Source organism: Gouania willdenowi, chromosome 7 (genome assembly GCF_900634775.1).
Source record: "Gouania willdenowi chromosome 7, fGouWil2.1, whole genome shotgun sequence".
Lineage (NCBI taxonomy): Eukaryota > Metazoa > Chordata > Actinopteri > Blenniiformes > Gobiesocidae > Gouania > Gouania willdenowi.
In genome coordinates this window covers 31055411-31075571 of record NC_041050.1, presented here as the reverse complement: position 1 = coordinate 31075571, position 20161 = coordinate 31055411, and the positions used below count along the sequence as shown (strand labels likewise).

The following is a 20161-nucleotide window of genomic DNA, read 5'->3' as shown; positions in this document are numbered from 1 at the left end:
AAATTATTATTATAATATACACATTTTTTTAAACTTGTAAGGTCATATATGATCTCTAAACAAGTTTTTATTTTTATTTTAATTACTGTATTATTTATTATAATGCATTTATTATATATTTTCCCATTATAATGTAAAAAGAGGAAGGATTACTTAAATACTTAATCGGAGCATGTAAAGTAGCCGTACATGCAAGACATTGTTAACAGTTAATTATTAACCTTGTTTGTATTTTTCTTTTTCCTTTTATTTTTATTTATTTTTAACACATGAGTGACTGTATTTTTGTTCATGATAACTGTTTTTGTTGTTTTCATTCTTTTTTTTTTTCTTTCTTTACATGTTTGAAATAAATAAATCAAATCAATTCAATCACATGTATTCACGTGGTTAGATAAAATTCTACCCAGAGCATGTTGTGGAACAAAAATGAATACTATGCAATTTCAACAACAGGACATCACAGAACAGGGGGTCAATGGCATGGTGTAATATTGCCGAGGACAGTTGGTGGCGCTATACACCTAAAAGTTCCGTGTAGTAACCAATAATCTGGAGAAGAAGAACTTCACAAGCAGAGGAACCGGAAGTGTCTTTCCCTGTCGTAAACAAAAACAGAAATGGCGGGGTTTTAAGGTTTAACAACAGCTACGAATCAAGGACCGACGAAAACGTCGCGTGGACGTGTTTTAAGAGCTTCAATGTCTTTATTTGTAATGTGATGTATGTGTAAAGATAAGCTGTAGAGACAATGCCGGTCATCCCGCACACACCTCTGGCTGTGGACTTCTGGCAGGTGAGGAAGAGTCCTGGCACGCGCCTCTTCTTCCTCACCCACCTGCACGCGGACCATACCACGGGTCTGTCCTCCACGTGGAGCAACAGACCCATCTACTGCTCCCCGGTCAGCGCCTCCCTGCTCCGCCTCATGTTGAAGGTAGTGTGTGTGTGTGTGTGTGTGTGTGTGTGTGTGTGTGTGTGTGTGTGTGTGTGTGTGTGTGTGTGTGTGTGTGTGTGTGTGTGTGTGTGTGTGTTTTAATGTCCAAAAATTGATGAAGAAAAAAATGTATTATTTATTATTATTAAATTACTTTTTAAAACTAAAACACAATACACAATCCTAGCAACTGTATTCTATATTTTTACTTTATCAAATATAAATGTAGTTCAAATAAAATGAAGTTAAGTTTTTAAAGCTATATAAATTATTTTTGAAGGTTATAAAAATTAGTTGGTTGAGCTGGAATTTTTGGTGTTAACATATTGTTTAAATGTATGAAGATTTATGTGCTTGTGTTATGCGTTATGTAAGAAAGTAGATAAAAACCAAAGGAAGTAAGCTATTGTATTAAGACTTTGGAAGAGGGGGTGGGAATTAACAAGTGTTAAACTTCATCCCACTCCCTTATGAGCAGCGGAGAATTTTCTGTTTTCTTTGAATCATTGTCTTATGTTGTACATACTGTACACTTTTTCATTGTGTGCTTGCAATAAAATTAAACTACTACTACAAATAAATTTGCCTTGCCTGTGCTGTGAAAAATTCCTGGTGAGAACTCTGGGATGAGTTGAAAAGCAAGGGAATCTCCTCATCATCGACTGACTCTGTTGTGTTACTTTAAGGGCCGAGGCCACTCTTTGAGAGTTCTTGTACCCTTATATTAAACATGTTGCTGTGGCTGTCACACCTCATTCTCTACAGCGGTCTCATATGAATCACTTCCTCATGTGTTCAGGTAAAAGACGAGTGGATTCATCCTCTGGAAGTGGGCGACCCACACCTGCTCCCACTTGATGACATTGGCAAAGAAAGGCTTACAGTCACACTGATTGATGCCAACCATTGTCCAGGAGCTGTTATGTTTCTTTTTGAAGGCTACTTTGGTTCCATACTCTACACAGGTCAGTCTCTCAGATATGTTCAAGCTTTATTACAGCTGTTGGAGACAATTAGCTTTTTTATAATCAGATAAAGACATAGTGTAGGCTTCATAGATCAATAAATGGATGATCATCAAGCAAATGATTAGGGGTGTCCCAATCCGATATTGATATCGGATATAGGTCCGATATCAGCCAGAAAACGAATATCGGATTTTATCGGACTGCATCTAAAATCTCTGATATCATAATTGATATAATAATTTACTCTTTATTTATTTTTTCAATTGTAGAAACATTCCACACTACAAAATAAGTAATAAAAGTATGTATGATTCGTGCTGTTATCATATTGGATCCATATCGGTATCGGCCAATACTCAAGGCTGCAATAACGGTATCGGATCGGAAGTGAAAAAGCTGTATCTGGACATCGCTTCAAATGATCTTTGATTTATCTACACTTTGGTGATTGAGCTAAACAATGTCTTAGGGGTGTACATTACCATGAATCTGACGATACGATTCACTATTTGCATGTTACGATACAATATTTTCTGATAGGGGTGTCCTGATATCTGTCCAATATTATCCTGAAAAAGAATATCGGATTCTAATTTCCAGATTTTCTGATTTTTAAAAAAATTGTTTTCCCCAATTCATTTTTTCTTTATTTTATTCAACTGCAGAATACTGTAGATTTTATGTTAAAGGTTAAAATGTATGTAACCAATTGGTTAATAATAAATGGGTCAGTTTTTCTCTACCTACTGTTGCTGACTATTGTTCTCTGTTTGAGTGACATCACTTGATCAAACCTTTTCTAACATTCCGCTCTGAAAAATATCATTATTTTTTTTTATTAAAGAAGAGAGAGAGAAAAACAAAAAAAGCATGTATGATTCTTGCTGATATCAGATCAATATCAGTTTTGGTCGATACACAAGGCTACAATATCGGTATCATATCTGAAATAAAAAAAGTTGTATCGGGACATCCCTAAGTGGAGTGAAAAAGTGTTTTCCCCCTTCAGTGATGTTGCTAGGTATGCGTCCTGCGTCCCTGACGCATAAAAACCTGAAAGGACGCAGTAAATCCACTATCCATGTGTCCCAGGGACACACCTCATTTTTCCCATGAAAAACGACACATTGTGAACAACAACTTGTGTTTAAAATCACAGTAACTGTTAAAAGAAACCTAGCCGTCAGCGGACCCCTTTACGCATTAACTTAGCGCACACATGATCCCCTTGTGTACATGCTAGTTTAGCCGCTACAACAACAACTAGCAAGTTAACGTGGATTTCATTTCAAAATGTTTCCTGGGACCGTTTATTAGGTGCACCGCCCTCCCCCCTGTAAAGCTCCGTCCGTTTTCCGTGTAGCGCCGCGATGCTCCGTGAGAACGTGATCAGCTTAAATCATCTTCACCTGCTCAGTGTTCAAACTGTTGTGTCTGGTTAACTAAGAATAACTCAGTCCGTGTTGTCATTTAATTGTTTTTATTCCAGCCTTTTGTCCGTGTCTTGTAGGTACTTATTCACAGTCAGTAAGCTACCTCAAGTACAACAGTTTCAGTGGGAACTTCTGGTTTACAAAATAAAAGTCCGTTGGAACAACGTTATTAGAATGTTACATTCTAATATCTTCTCATCAGAGCTACAGAAGATAGGATCATTTAAATTAGGTTCATTTAAACTAAGTTGATCAAATTTAATCATTAAACCTGACCAGATTCAGTAAATCATTGATACCTGAGAGGAAATCAGGTGACATTAATGCTGTTCTCATACATCTTTATATGACATATAAATAATTAAAAAGGAGCAGTCAGAATAATACATGACACTACAAATTATATCTACCTTTTAATTGTATCTCCCTTAATTTTTGACATAATTTTTTGTTTAATTATGATTTATTTATTAGTATTTATTTTGTTTTCTCACAGGACTTAAACAATTTTTTTAATTCCGTTTTTTAAGAAATATTCATAATTTTTTAAAGAATATATTAAAGTGGAAAACAGAATTTGGGGAAAAAAATACTGTAAAACGAAGTTTGGAAAAAATGTAAACGAATTTTATAGGGCCCTAAGTCAAAGATACAAACTTCTTCGTAGTAAGTAGTGATGTTGCAAGGTACGATACATTATAAACAACAACTTCTGTTTAAAATCACAGTAACTAGCAAAATAAACCTAGCCGTCAGCTGACCCTTTTACGCATTAACTCAGCACAGACATGATCTCCTTGTGTACATGCTAGTTTAGTGCCACAAACATATCTGCATCATTTTATTTTTCTCAACAGACTTTGCACTGTTAAGTTAATTTTTTGTGCTTGAAGTTTCATAGTGATTGACTTCATTTGATTTAGTTGATCTTCAGACAAGAAGATTTTTTCTTATTTTGGTGACAATTTATTTTTTGACTCTGTCATGATGATGAGAATGTTTTGTTTGTGTTAAAATCAGCACTGTTATATATCATTTATTTTTGTACAACAGACACCATTTTGTTTTCATTTGAATTGTAGTCATTTATTTTGGTGCTCTTTTATGTTGCTACAAAAGTGCAATATAACCTGCCACTGTGACAGTTGTTGTGCAATAAACTTTTCAGATTTGAAATTGTATTTGTTTAATTTCAGATACATTTTGAATGTACATGAGTATATTTGCTAATTATAGCCATATCATACCACCATTAAGAGAGTTTAACACCACAATTTAAGAAATAGAAGAATATAAGAAATAGAAAGAAATATTTTTTTTTGTTGGGGACCCATTGAATTTCCCAGAGACCCACTCAAATCATCACCTGTGGGTCACAGGGACTCACTACATTAACAACCTATCAACATCATTGCCCCTTCCTGATCTCTTACTTTATTGCATGTTTTCCACACCAAAATGTTTCAGATTATCAAACAATTTAAAAAAAAAAATACTCAAAATTAACACAAGTAAACACAAAATGCAGTTTTTAAATGAAGGGTTTTATTAATGAGGAAGAAAAAAATCCAAAGCTACATGGCCCTGTGTGAAAATGAAATCAATCTATTCAGGAGCCACTAAATCAGTGTTTTTCAACCTTGGGGTCAGGACCCCATGTGGGGTCGCCTGAAATTACTGAAGAATTAAAATAGATTTTTGAAATTTTAAAATTATTCTAAATAAAAACAACACACTATCTTAAACAAATGTATATGTAACTGTGCTATACATTGACTGTCAAATATGAATCTAGTTAAATTAAAAAGCAGTTTAGAAAATATATCTGAGCTCAAACAAGATCAAAAAACGAATTCAAGAAAAAAAATGTTTTTGGAGTTGCCAGAAATTTCTGATTTCAAAATGGGGTCATGGTCTAAAAAAGGTTGCAGGGAACCACAGCACTAAATACTGTTTATTTCCACTTCTTTACAAAATGAGATTATTTCAAATATGTGTTATCGCTCATTCATTTCATTATTATTCTCTATAGGTGTTTTAAATAGTTTTCTATCAGCAAAATGTTGTAGTCGAGGAAAGGAGGTGCTTGAATTCAGAAATAACAAAAAGGGGGTACTTGAGCAAAAAAGGTTTGAGAACCACTGGTCTACACTACACTGTATATATCTGATAATAGAAAAATCATCTCCAGCAGCTTTAGGTACCACTTAAAAATGCTATTGTAACCTGCTGTTTACATTGTTCCCTGATGTTTTAGGTGACTTTAGATACATACCCTCTATGCTACGAGAGCCATGCTTTAGGACCCACGCCACCATAGATGTCCTGTACCTCGACAACACCAACTGTGACCCCAACCGCACCCTGCCATCCAGGCAGCGTGCTACACAACAAATCAAAGAAATTATTCGGAGCCGCCCCAACCACAACGTTGTCATTGGTGAGTTTACAGTAACTTCAACACCTCACGCCCTATCGACCAGGACTATTCCATTAAAATTCATGAACGTCCAGTAAGCAAAAATTCATGATGCAAAGGTCTGGAAATGTCCAATCAGATTGTGTAATTTATATTTAAGTAGTTTTGTAGTTATATCACCATCTACATGTTATCGTATATATAACTGACTGAATAAACTTTAGAAATAATTCTTTAATATTCCAATATTTAATATTTTTGGACGATATATTAGAACTGAACATTTACATAGAATTATAGGCACAATGTTCACCCATTTGCAAAACAAAAATAGGGTTGCTGCTTCATTTCAAATTAGGAGAATAGATAATTAAAAGTGAAAATTGAGCATGTTTTTTCACTGTCTGGACTAATTTTACACATAATAAACTAATCTTAATCAAACAGTTTCAGGGGCTTATTTTCGTTTCCTCTTATTTTCAACTTCTTTGTTTATGATGAGAACTGAACTCTGGCTTGTCCTGCCAGGTATTTAAATCCGCAATGTTTACCTCTGTCGCACGTCTCATGTGAAACGAAGAACTGGCATACAATTGGGGGGAACATTTCCTTGTTGGTTAGAATGCTAATGTAAAGACTGTAATAGCTGCTCAGGCTAAAGATAGAAGTGCTACATTAAGTTTTAATTCATAACTCCTGTTTAGTCTGTAGGTCCAAGTCTGCACGATTAGGACCAGGTTCCTGTGGCCTTGTTTATAACTGTTGTGCTCACACAAAATAGGGCCTGAAAGATGCGCGTGACACTTATCTGAGTTATTGATCCGTGTAAATACCCAAGCCTGCTGTGTTATAGATCAGTCCCTCCAGTATTTCGCGGGAATTTTTTGTGATAGTTGCAGGCTGAAACGCCTGATTTCGCGAGCCATTTTTCCAAAAGTTGCGGTAAAAAGTAGCGATTTTTTTCAGCCCTAAAACATACTTTACTCACAATTAAGTACATTTTTCCTACCAATTATAAATGCAATTGACCAGGCATGTTCAAGAAAAAATATGCTTTATTGTTTTAAAGCAAACGTCAACACAATTTTGCAAAACGTGCAAACACTTTTTTATACACTGAGCGTACCCTGAATGCAAAAAGTGCAACCGTTTTTAATCAAAATGATCATCAGAAGTGCAAGTCAGTAAACAATAATGAACTTTAGGAATCTTAAATGCATAACATGAACCTGTCATGAAGACATATTTATTTAGGCATAATAAAAAACATAAAATAAAAATACAAAGCATTAATGAACATACTGTATGTAATGATATTGTGTGCTTCCAGTTTGTTCTCCCACATGGGGTTGTGCACTGGTTTGCGTTCTCTTAACGTGCTTTGCAGAAGCAAAATGCTTGTCCATAGACGACTTCTGCTTTTGCTTGATGATAACATTGCATTTTGAACAAAAAAATTTACCTCCACTCTTATGAAGCAACGTTGGGTACTGTTTTGCACGGTCCTTAGCCGATATTTTTGTTGTCAAATACAAGGTATTTCTATTGCATATGACTCCATTGAATGCTTTCTCCCGGCACTGGTTGAAAACAGGATGTGACGTAGGCATTTTCATTTTCGTAGGTTCCTTGTTAGCAGTGCAAAGCATAGACATAAAATACGTAGGGGCACTGCCCTAGTGGGCGGCATCAGTCGATGCGGCTTCCACATATATATGTCTATGGCACAAAGCCAATAGTACATCCTCCCACAGTACAATTGCTAAAATGTCAAAAATAACGATAAGCGGCAGCATATTTATGTTTTTTTGCAGCGAAGTTGCAGGAAAGTTATGGGCTTTTGGAAAAATTGCAATGCCGCACTGATTTCATGGAGTTTGCTTGATTTTGCGTTAATAGTTGCGATCGCAAAATCCTGGAGGGATTGATAGATGAGCTCCTTTAGTGAGGCTTTAGGTCCATGTATGCAAATATGTTGTTATTAAGGCTCTAAGTGAAAATTAATGCACTTAATGTTGTGCTTTAATATGCCCGCACTCATGTACACTCTGTTGTGTATGGTGGCTGGTAGGTGTGAATGAATGGAAGCATCACTACAACGGATGTTGTAGTGACTTTTGTTTTTTTTGGGGGGGTTTTTTTTTTTTTGCCTTCGTGTTTTTGTATTTGCGAATCGTCTGACAGCTACCGGACACCATCGTTGTGTACCCACCCCTCACTGACACGAGGAGCTTTCATTGGCATTAGGTCAAGTCCATTTTCTTTTCTGCACAAAGGATGGATTTTTATCAGCATAATCGCCTAATCAACCCTTTTTTTCTCTCTGTACAGTCCAGGGGTGTCGAACTCCAGTCCTCGAGGGCCGGATTCCTCACACTTTTAGATGTGTCCCTGCTCCAACACACTTGAATGAAATGAATGGCTCGTTATCATGCTTCTGCAGAGCTTGATCACAACACATTGGTCTCCACCAGGACTGTTTGAGTAGGGACACATCTAAAAGTCTCAGGAATCCGGCCCTCGAGGACTGGAGTTTGACCCCCCAGCTGTACACTGACACTTCAGAAACATTCTCTCATCGGCCGATCAATAACTTGAATACTTAAAACCTGTAACTTCAAAGTTTGATTGATTGATTGATTATTTATTCCGAATTCAATGTACATTACATATACACATGACTCTTTTCAAATTAACATACTTTCATATATACATAAACTCAAAAAGGAGTGGGAGGAAGTAAACTTATAAGTTCCCACCCCCGTAATTGTCATAATTCATATCAGTGGTTGCTTCCTTTCACAAAACAGTTAACATAACAGATAAACAGTTTACATGCACGAAACATACATTTTCATATACACATAATTAAAGTTTGATGTTAAAACATTGTTGTTTTTTGTCTTGTGATTTGCTGTTCACTGGGTTTTGGCAGGTCTGTACACACTTGGTAAAGAGAGTCTGTTGGTGGATCTGGCACTTGAGTTTAAAACCTGGGTGGAGGTAAGCCTGGAGAGGATGGAAATGCTCAAACTTTTGGAGATGCCAGACGTGTTCACCACAGAGCCTGGGGCTGGACGTATCCAAGTAGTCACACAGTCCAAGATTTGCTCTGCAGCTTTGAGTGACTGGAACAAACAACAGCCCACTTTGGCCATCCTACCCACCAGCAGGCCCCTGGTCTCCTTCCATCCTTCCATCCATGTGGTTCCCTACTCGGACCACTCCTCCTATCAAGAACTGGAGGACTTTGTCTCTGCACTTCGTCCTACTTCTCTTGTACCTCTGGTTGGAAACATGCTTCCAGGAGGTCTCACTGCTTTACTGCCAAACAAAAAGCGCCATGAGTTTCTCGTACCTGAATCAGTCCGGCGCTACATGCTGAGTCAGCCTGAGGAGCAGCTTCCCTCATCAGCCTATGTGAGTCTTTGTTACAGAAACATTCAACCCCTTAAGCCCAGGGGCGTGATATTTGACTCACCAATTAGAGGATCCAGGGAATCCACTGGAGAATCTTTGAACCCACTGCAAGAGGAGGCATCTGAGGAAGACGATTACACAGAAAGTAATAACACAGACTCTGATTGTATCGTTATGGACCTAAGCCAGAACATTGATGAACACACAGAAGAAGATGAAGACAGAAGGAGATCACCTATTCTTTCTGTCATGGTGCCAAGCTGTAAAACCAACCTAAATTCTGCCACAACTACAAAACGGCCTTTTGAAGCTAATGCGAAAATCTCCAACCATTACCATCAAAGAAATGGTAATGCACAGAGAATGGTCATTTTGGACGAGGAGCCGGCGACTCAGCACTTTATGGATAATCATGTTGACCTTGATCTGAATTCTTGTCCTTCACCCAGTTCCCTAACTGAGCAGCAGTACTTAGAGCTAGAAAATGAACTTTTAAAGAACTTGCCTGTCTCTGAGGAGGACTTAAACCCCCAGGGTGTTTCTCTTTGGAGTTTTCTTCAAAGGTTTCCACTTATACCTAAAAAAAAAAAGTAGCTAGTATTAGGATAGTAAGAGTACCAGAGTAAATCTCTTGCAACGTTTCTTTGTCTTTGTCTATTCTTTTGTTTGACTTGACTATAAAAGGAAGATAGGCTTACATGTTGGATGTATAAATAAAGATATGATATTTGGTGAATTGCTCTATTAAGCACTAACAAACAAACATTAACAAAACAAATCTGCTACAAATTTCAGGAAGAAAGAACCTTAAATTTGAGGTCATGTGATTTTTGTGGTTGTGGTGTCTGTCTGTTTTAATCTACTGGCCTTATCTTTCTATTTTTACCGTATCAGAGCGGTTTGAGTTTAGTTTAGTTTGTGGATTTGTGTTTGACAGTCAATTGTTACAAAAATCTGACAAAATGGCTTAAATGTATTCATGTTTATTTTAACTTTTGCTTTTTTGCTTTGTCTTTTTGATACAGGATTTTTTTGTTGTTGCTGTTAAATGCATTTATAAAACATCAAAGATAGGTTTGTATATATTTGTTTCTCCAACGTGTCTTAGTCCTAAGGTTTATCTTCTTTGACACTTTGATTATCCAAGTCCTTCATAGTATTATCTGTATATTTCAACTACTCCGCTAATTTGTATTCTCCACTGTGAACAAATGCTGTAATGGATCTATATATTTTGAAAAATGTCTTCACAATATTTATGGACTCATTGAGTTTGTTTGGAGTGATTGACAGGTATAATAAAGCAAATAAAGAATACTGTTGGAGAGGTTTAATGTAATCAGTCTACTTTTAAACAACAGTTTGAGTCAATATAAAAGGCTATAAAACATAACACAATGGCTAGGAAATTTAAAGCACAATAATGATTACATGTAGTTTTGAAACTCATTATTTTAAGACTTTAAATCAACTGAGATCACAAAGTGGAGCATCGATCAACATGAATTTATAACTCATTTAACCTCCATAAAGACAATATTACTTGCAGCACTTGTAAATGTGTATATATTTATCCTTTATGTATCCCTTATCCTTTATATTTATCATAATTATTATTATTGTTGTTTCTGTATTTTCCCCTTTTTTTGTTGTTGTTCTTCACACCAACTGCCTAGTCAAATTCCTTTCGCTGTTTTAAACTGTACTTGGCAAATAATAACCTGATTCTGAGCTTTCTCCAGCCTTTGACCATTTGTTTGTATTCAATTCAGTGCAACTTTATTTATGTAGCACAATTTACAACAATAGTCATCTTGAAGCACTATCAAAACATTCTGAAGAAAAAAACCCAACAAATCCACATGTATGAGTTAACTTCCACCACTGTTGAAAGATATTTCTAGGCTACTGCAATACTTTTATCCTACCTAAGGATGGCAGTAGTTGTTTTCCTCTAAATTCTCATTTTTTTCAGTTTGAATTTTGGTTGTAAGATGGTATTATTGATGTGTTTTTGAATGAGAATTCCATGTTTCTTGCACAAGTTTGGATTTGAATAAGAAATCCAAACTAGTGAAATGTGTTGATAACGGAGCATGTTGGCTTCCATCTTCTACAGTGACTTATAAAACAAGGTTGTTGTGGATGTTGTAGCACAGAAACACGCTGCAGCGCCTCAACCCTGCGGTTTAGGAGATCTAATTAACTAAAAAATAAATTACAGTAAATTAAACATTACATATTTAAAAAAAGAAGACAAAATGAACTTGTTTGGATAATTTCCTATAGTTTAGACCACAGGGAATGTTACTGGACTGTCATCCCGACATGGTGATTACTAATCTATAGTACATTAACATTTTCACATTAGTGCCACTAATTACCTTCACATCCCAAAGCTACTCCCTCCCCAACATGCAGTAAAACATCATTCATCCTTTATGATCACCAGAGCAACTTCCTGTCAGCAACTCTCACCAGCCCAGCAACAGATGACTGATGACATTATGATGTCACAGCGTGAAACTTCTGAGATTTCTGAACTTCACACAGAAATGACTCCTCACATCATGGCACCACACGTCCCTCAGCCTAAAGCTGAATGACGTGGTGGTGGATCAGCTGTGCTTTAGGGGTTTGTTTTACTGCTACACTACATGTTGGTCACTAATGTTTGGGTCATGTTTTATCAGTTGAAGGTAGAAGTAACAAAATAGTGAAGATGCCAGGGATTGAACCTGCAGCCTCATAAATGTGAAGCATGTGCTTCACATTCATTAAAAAAAATTCAGACAAACATGACAAACACTCCAGATCAGAAGTGAGGCTATATTAAAGCATAAAAATCAAAATAATTTGGATTTTTTTTTTTCTGAAATAAGGCTATCACAAGATCCTAAAAACTAGTGCAAATATGATGTGCATACTTAAAATGGGATGAAAATTCAGTAAGGCAAATAAAAATGTAAGAAAAGTGAAAAATTTGAAAAAAAATGACAAACACAAGGCCTTAAAAAGTAATGCAAATATAATGTGCAGTAAGGCATAAAGAAATGAGAAAAAAAGTGACAAACACCAGTTAGGTAAGGCAAAAGTTGACTGGTGTAAAAATGCAGTAAGGCATGAAAAATGAGAAAAATATGTCAACACCACAAATCAGAGGTAAGGCTATAGTAAGGCATAAAAGTTGAAAAAATTGAGAATTTTTTTTCTGAGTTAAGGCTATCACAAGACCCAAAAAACTAGCGCAAATATGATGTGCACACTTAAACTGGTGTGAAAATGCAGTAAGGCATGAAAAATTAGAAAAAAGTGACAAACACCACAAATCAGAGGTAAGGCTATAGTAAGGCATAAAAGTTGAAAAAATTGAGAATTTTTTTTCTGAGTTAAGGCTATCACAAGACCCAAAAAACTAGCGCAAATATGATGTGCACACTTAAACTGGTGTGAAAATGCAGTAAGGCATGAAAAATTAGAAAAAAGTGACAAACACCACAAATCAGAGGTAAGGCTATAGTAAGGCATAAAAGTTGAAAAAATTGAGAATTTTTTTTTCTGAGATAAGGCTTTCAAAAGACCCTAAAAACTAGTGCAAATGTGATGTGCACACTTAAACTGGTGTGAAAATGCAGGAAGGCATGAAAAATGAGAAAAATATGTCAACACCACAAATCAGAGGTAAGGCTATAGTAAGGCAGGAAAGTTGAAAAAATTGAGAATTTTTTTTTCTGAGATAAGGCTTTCAAAAGACCCTAAAAACTAGTGCAAATGTGATGTGCACACTTAAACTGGTGTGAAAATGCAGTTAGGCATGAAAAATGAGAAAAATATGTCAACACCACAAATCAGAGGTAAGGCTATAGTAGGGCATAAAAGTTGAAAAAATTTGATTTTTTTTTTTACTGAGATAAGGCTATCAAAATATCCTAAAAACTAGTGCAAATATGATGTGCATACTTAAACTGGTGTGAATATGCAGTAAGGCATGAAAAATGAGAAAAAAGTGACAAACACCACAAATCAGTGGTAAGGCTATAGTAAGGCATAAAAGTTGAAAAAAATTGGAATTTTTTTTTTTTTCTTAATTAAGGCTATCAAAAGACCCTAAAAACTAGTGCAAATGTGATGTGCACACTTAAACTGGCGTGAAAATGCAGTTAGGCATGAAAAATGAGAAAAATATGTCAACACCACTAATCAGAGGTAAGGCTATAGTAAGGCATAAAAGTTGAAAAAATTGAGAATTTTTTTTCTGAGATAAGGCTATCACAAGACCCAAAAAACTAGCACAAATATGATGTGCACACTTAAACTGTTGTGAAAATGCAGTAAGGCATTAAAATAGAGAAAAATTGACAAACACCACAAATCAGAGGTAAGGATAAAAGGGCATAAAAGTTGAAAAAATTGAGAATTTTTTTTTCTGAGATAAGGCTTTCAAAAGACCCTAAAAACTAGTGCAAATGTGATGTGCACACTTAAACTGGTGTGAAAATGCAGTTAGGCATGAAAAATGAGAAAAATATGTCAACACCACAAATCAGAGGTAAGGCTATAGTAGGGCATAAAAGTTGAAAAAATTTGATTTTTTTTTTTACTGAGATAAGGCTATCAAAATATCCTAAAAACTAGTGCAAATATGATGTGCATACTTAAACTGGTGTGAATATGCAGTAAGGCATGAAAAATGAGAAAAAAGTGACAAACACCACAAATCAGTGGTAAGGCTATAGTAAGGCATAAAAGTTGAAAAAATTGAGAATTTTTTTTCTGAGATAAGGCTATCACAAGACCCAAAAAACTAGCACAAATATGATGTGCACACTTAAACTGTTGTGAAAATGCAGTAAGGCATTAAAATAGAGAAAAATTGACAAACACCACAAATCAGAGGTAAGGATAAAAGGGCATAAAAGTTGAAAAAATTGAGAATTTTTTTTTCTGAGATAAGGCTTTCAAAAGACCCTAAAAACTAGTGCAAATGTGATGTGCACACTTAAACTGGTGTGAAAATGCAGTTAGGCATGAAAAATGAGAAAAATATGTCAACACCACAAATCAGAGGTAAGGCTATAGTAGGGCATAAAAGTTGAAAAAATTTGATTTTTTTTTTTACTGAGATAAGGCTATCAAAATATCCTAAAAACTAGTGCAAATATGATGTGCATACTTAAACTGGTGTGAATATGCAGTAAGGCATGAAAAATGAGAAAAAAAGTGACAAACACCACAAATCAGTGGTAAGGCTATAGTAAGGCATAAAAGTTGAAAAAAATTGGAATTTTTTTTTTTTTCTTAATTAAGGCTATCAAAAGACCCTAAAAACTAGTGCAAATGTGATGTGCACACTTAAACTGGCGTGAAAATGCAGTTAGGCATGAAAAATGAGAAAAATATGTCAACACCACTAATCAGAGGTAAGGCTATAGTAAGGCATAAAAGTTGAAAAAATTGAGAATTTTTTTTCTGAGATAAGGCTATCACAAGACCCAAAAAACTAGCACAAATATGATGTGCACACTTAAACTGTTGTGAAAATGCAGTAAGGCATTAAAATAGAGAAAAATTGACAAACACCACAAATCAGAGGTAAGGATAAAAGGGCATAAAAGTTGAAAAAATTGAGAATTTTTTTTCTGAGATAAGGCTATCACAAGACCCAAAAAAACTAGCGCAAATATGATGTGCATACTTAATCTGTTGTGAAAATGCAGTAAGACATGAAAAATGAGAAAAAAGTGACAAACACCACAAATCAGAGGTAAGGCTATATAGTAGGGCATAAAAGTTGAAAAAATTGAGAATTTTTTTTTTTGAGATAAGGCTATCACAAGACCCTAAAAACTAGTGCAAATATTTTGTGCACATTTAAGCTGGTGTGAAAATGCAGGAAGGCATGAAAAATGAGGAAAAAAGTGACAAACACCACAAATCAGAGGTAAGGCATAAAAGTTGAAAAAATTGGAATTTTTTTTTTTCTTAATTAAGGCTATCAAAAGCCCCTAAAAACAAGTGCAAATGTGATGTGCACACTTAAACTGGTGTGAAAATGCAGTTAGGCATGAAAAATGAGAAAAAAGTGACAAACACCACAAATCAGAGGTAAGGCTATAGTAAGGCATAAAAGTTTTAAAAATTTGATTTTTTTTTTTTACTGAGATAAGGCCATCAAAATATCCTAAAAACTAGCGCAAATATGATGTGCTTACTTAATCTGGTGTGAAATTGCAGTAAAACATGAAAAATGAGAAAAAAGTGACAAACACCACAAATCAGAGGTAAGGCTATAGTAAGGCATAAAAGTTGAAAAAATTGAGAATTTTTTTTTCTGAGATAAGGCTTTCAAAAGACCTTAAAACTAGTGCAAATGTGATGTGCACACTTAAACTGGTGTGAAAATGCAGTTAGGCATGAAAAATGAGAAAAATATGTCAACACCACAAATCAGAGGTAAGGCTATAGTAAGGCATAGAAGTTTAAAAAAATTTGATTTTTTTTTTTTTACTGAGATAAGGCCATCAAAATATCCTAAAAACTAGTGCATATATGATGTGCTTACTTAATCTGGTGTGAAATTGCAGTAAAACATGAAAAATGAGAAAAAATTGACAAACACCACAAATCAGAGGTAAGGATAAAAGGGCATAAAAGTTGAAAAAATTGAGAATTTTTTTTTCTGAGATAAGGCTTTCAAAAGACCCTAAAAACTAGTGCAAATGTGATGTGCACACTTAAACTGGTGTGAAAATGCAGTTAGGCATGAAAAATGAGAAAAATATGTCAACACCACAAATCAGAGGTAAGGCTATAGTAGGGCATAAAAGTTGAAAAAAATTTGATTTTTTTTTTTACTGAGATAAGGCTATCAAAATATCCTAAAAACTAGTGCAAATATGATGTGCATACTTAAACTGGTGTGAATATGCAGTAAGGCATGAAAAATGAGAAAAAAGTGACAAACACCACAAATCAGTGGTAAGGCTATAGTAAGGCATAAAAGTTGAAAAAAATTGGAATTTTTTTTTTTTCTTAATTAAGGCTATCAAAAGACCCTAAAAACTAGTGCAAATGTGATGTGCACACTTAAACTGGCGTGAAAATGCAGTTAGGCATGAAAAATGAGAAAAATATGTCAACACCACTAATCAGAGGTAAGGCTATAGTAAGGCATAAAAGTTGAAAAAATTGAGAATTTTTTTTCTGAGATAAGGCTATCACAAGACCCAAAAAACTAGCACAAATATGATGTGCACACTTAAACTGTTGTGAAAATGCAGTAAGGCATGAAAATAGAGAAAAATTGACAAACACCACAAATCAGAGGTAAGGATAAAAGGGCATAAAAGTTGAAAAAATTGAGAATTTTTTTTTCTGAGATAAGGCTTTCAAAAGACCCTAAAAACTAGTGCAAATGTGATGTGCACACTTAAACTGGTGTGAAAATGCAGTTAGGCATGAAAAATGAGAAAAATATGTCAACACCACAAATCAGAGGTAAGGCTATAGTAGGGCATAAAAGTTGAAAAAATTTGATTTTTTTTTTTACTGAGATAAGGCTATCAAAATATCCTAAAAACTAGTGCAAATATGATGTGCATACTTAAACTGGTGTGAATATGCAGTAAGGCATGAAAAATGAGAAAAAAGTGACAAACACCACAAATCAGTGGTAAGGCTATAGTAAGGCATAAAAGTTGAAAAAAATTGGAATTTTTTTTTTTTCTTAATTAAGGCTATCAAAAGACCCTAAAAACTAGTGCAAATGTGATGTGCACACTTAAACTGGCGTGAAAATGCAGTTAGGCATGAAAAATGAGAAAAATATGTCAACACCACTAATCAGAGGTAAGGCTATAGTAAGGCATAAAAGTTGAAAAAATTGAGAATTTTTTTTCTGAGATAAGGCTATCACAAGACCCAAAAAACTAGCACAAATATGATGTGCACACTTAAACTGTTGTGAAAATGCAGTAAGGCATTATAATAGAGAAAAATTGACAAACACCACAAATCAGAGGTAAGGATTTGAAAAAATTGAGAATTTTTTTTCTGAGATAAGGCTATCACAAGACCCAAAAAACTAGCGCAAATATGATGTGCACACTTAAACTGTTGTGAAAATGCAGTAAGACATGAAAAATGAGAAAAAAGTGACAAACACCACAAATCAGAGGTAAGGCTATATAGTAGGGCATAAAAGTTGAAAAAATTGAGAATTTTTTTTTTTGAGATAAGGCTATCACAAGACCCTAAAAACTAGTGCAAATATTTTGTGCACATTTAAGCTGGTGTGAAAATGCAGGAAGGCATGAAAAATGAGGAAAAAAGTGACAAACACCACAAATCAGAGGTAAGGCATAAAAGTTGAAAAAATTGGAATTTTTTTTTTTCTTAATTAAGGCTATCAAAAGCCCCTAAAAACAAGTGCAAATGTGATGTGCACACTTAAACTGGTGTGAAAATGCAGTTAGGCATGAAAAATGAGAAAAAAGTGACAAACACCACAAATCAGAGGTAAGGCTATAGTAAGGCATAAAAGTTTTAAAAATTTGATTTTTTTTTTTTACTGAGATAAGGCCATCAAAATATCCTAAAAACTAGCGCAAATATGATGTGCTTACTTAATCTGGTGTGAAATTGCAGTAAAACATGAAAAATGAGAAAAAAGTGACAAACACCACAAATCAGAGGTAAGGCTATAGTAAGGCATAAAAGTTGAAAAAATTGAGAATTTTTTTTTCTGAGATAAGGCTTTCAAAAGACCTTAAAACTAGTGCAAATGTGATGTGCACACTTAAACTGGTGTGAAAATGCAGTTAGGCATGAAAAATGAGAAAAATATGTCAACACCACTAATCAGAGGTAAGGCTATAGTAAGGCATAAAAGTTGAAAAAATTGAGAATTTTTTTTCTGAGATAAGGCTATCACAAGACCCAAAAAACTAGCACAAATATGATGTGCACACTTAAACTGTTGTGAAAATGCAGTAAGGCATTAAAATAGAGAAAAATTGACAAACACCACAAATCAGAGGTAAGGATAAAAGGGCATAAAAGTTGAAAAAATTGAGAATTTTTTTTCTGAGATAAGGCTATCACAAGACCCAAAAAAACTAGCGCAAATATGATGTGCATACTTAATCTGTTGTGAAAATGCAGTAAGACATGAAAAATGAGAAAAAAGTGACAAACACCACAAATCAGAGGTAAGGCTATATAGTAGGGCATAAAAGTTGAAAAAATTGAGAATTTTTTTTTTTGAGATAAGGCTATCACAAGACCCTAAAAACTAGTGCAAATATTTTGTGCACATTTAAGCTGGTGTGAAAATGCAGGAAGGCATGAAAAATGAGGAAAAAAGTGACAAACACCACAAATCAGAGGTAAGGCATAAAAGTTGAAAAAATTGGAATTTTTTTTTTTCTTAATTAAGGCTATCAAAAGCCCCTAAAAACAAGTGCAAATGTGATGTGCACACTTAAACTGGTGTGAAAATGCAGTTAGGCATGAAAAATGAGAAAAAAGTGACAAACACCACAAATCAGAGGTAAGGCTATAGTAAGGCATAAAAGTTTTAAAAATTTGATTTTTTTTTTTTACTGAGATAAGGCCATCAAAATATCCTAAAAACTAGCGCAAATATGATGTGCTTACTTAATCTGGTGTGAAATTGCAGTAAAACATGAAAAATGAGAAAAAAGTGACAAACACCACAAATCAGAGGTAAGGCTATAGTAAGGCATAAAAGTTGAAAAAATTGAGAATTTTTTTTTCTGAGATAAGGCTTTCAAAAGACCTTAAAACTAGTGCAAATGTGATGTGCACACTTAAACTGGTGTGAAAATGCAGTTAGGCATGAAAAATGAGAAAAATATGTCAACACCACAAATCAGAGGTAAGGCTATAGTAAGGCATAGAAGTTTAAAAAAATTTGATTTTTTTTTTTTTACTGAGATAAGGCCATCAAAATATCCTAAAAACTAGTGCATATATGATGTGCTTACTTAATCTGGTGTGAAATTGCAGTAAAACATGAAAAATGAGAAAAAAGTGACAAACACCACATATCAGAGGTATGTGGTGTATCAGAGGCATAAAAGTTGAAAAAATTGAGAATTTTTTTTCTGAGATAAGGCTATCAAAATACCCTAAAATCTAGTGTAAATATAATATGCACACTTAAACTGGTGTGAAAAGTCATTTTGGCATGAAAAATGTGTGATACTCTAAATCAGAGGAAAGGCTTGCACATCTGAAATACCCTTTGCACTTTTTTTTGTTGGTGTTACCAGGGTTTGAACTCCAATCCTGCTGCATGCAAGGTATGCACTCTAACTATGACCTAAACCTTCTTAACACATTCCTAAAACCTGAAAAAAGTGACAAACATCCCAAATCAGAGGTAAGGCTGCAGTCAAGCATAAAAGTTGAATTTTTTTTTTTTGAGATAAGGCTATCAAAAGACCCTAAAAACAATGCAAAAGATGTGCAATACTTTAACTGGTTTGAAAATGCAGTAAGGCAAGAAAAATCAGAAAAAAGTGACAAACACGTCAAATCAGATGTAAGGGCATAAAAGTTGAAAAAATTTGATTTTTTTTTTACTGAGATAAGGCTATCAAAATATCCTAAAAACTAGTGCAAATATGATGTTCACACTTAAACTGGTGTGAAAATGCAGTTAGGCATGAAAATGAGAAAAATATGTCAACACCACAAATCAGAGGTAAGGCTATAGTAGGGCATAAAAGTTGAAAAAATTGAGAATTTATTTTTCTGAGATAAGGCTATCAAAATACCCTAAAATCTAGTGTAAATATAATATGCACACTTAAACTGGTGTGAAAAGTCATTTTGGCATGAAAAATGTGTGATACTCTAAATCAGAGGAAAGGCTTGCACATCTGAAACACCCTTTGCACTTTTTTTTGTTGGTGTTACCAGGGTTTGAACTCCAATCCTGCTGCATGCAAGGTATGCA

At 34.6% G+C, this 20161-nt stretch overlaps 1 protein-coding gene across 1 annotated transcript; it reads left to right on the top strand.

The window, feature by feature from the left end:
* Positions 1 to 572: 572 nt before the first annotated feature.
* dclre1b (DNA cross-link repair 1B) lies at positions 573 to 10613 on the top strand. Its single transcript, XM_028453363.1, has 4 exons — positions 573 to 937; positions 1737 to 1902; positions 5596 to 5778; positions 8693 to 10613. Exons 1-4 carry the CDS (start codon positions 752 to 754, stop codon positions 9769 to 9771), a joined length of 1614 nt encoding a protein of 537 aa, XP_028309164.1. The 5' UTR covers positions 573 to 751; the 3' UTR covers positions 9772 to 10613.
* Positions 10614 to 20161: the final 9548 nt, after the last annotated feature.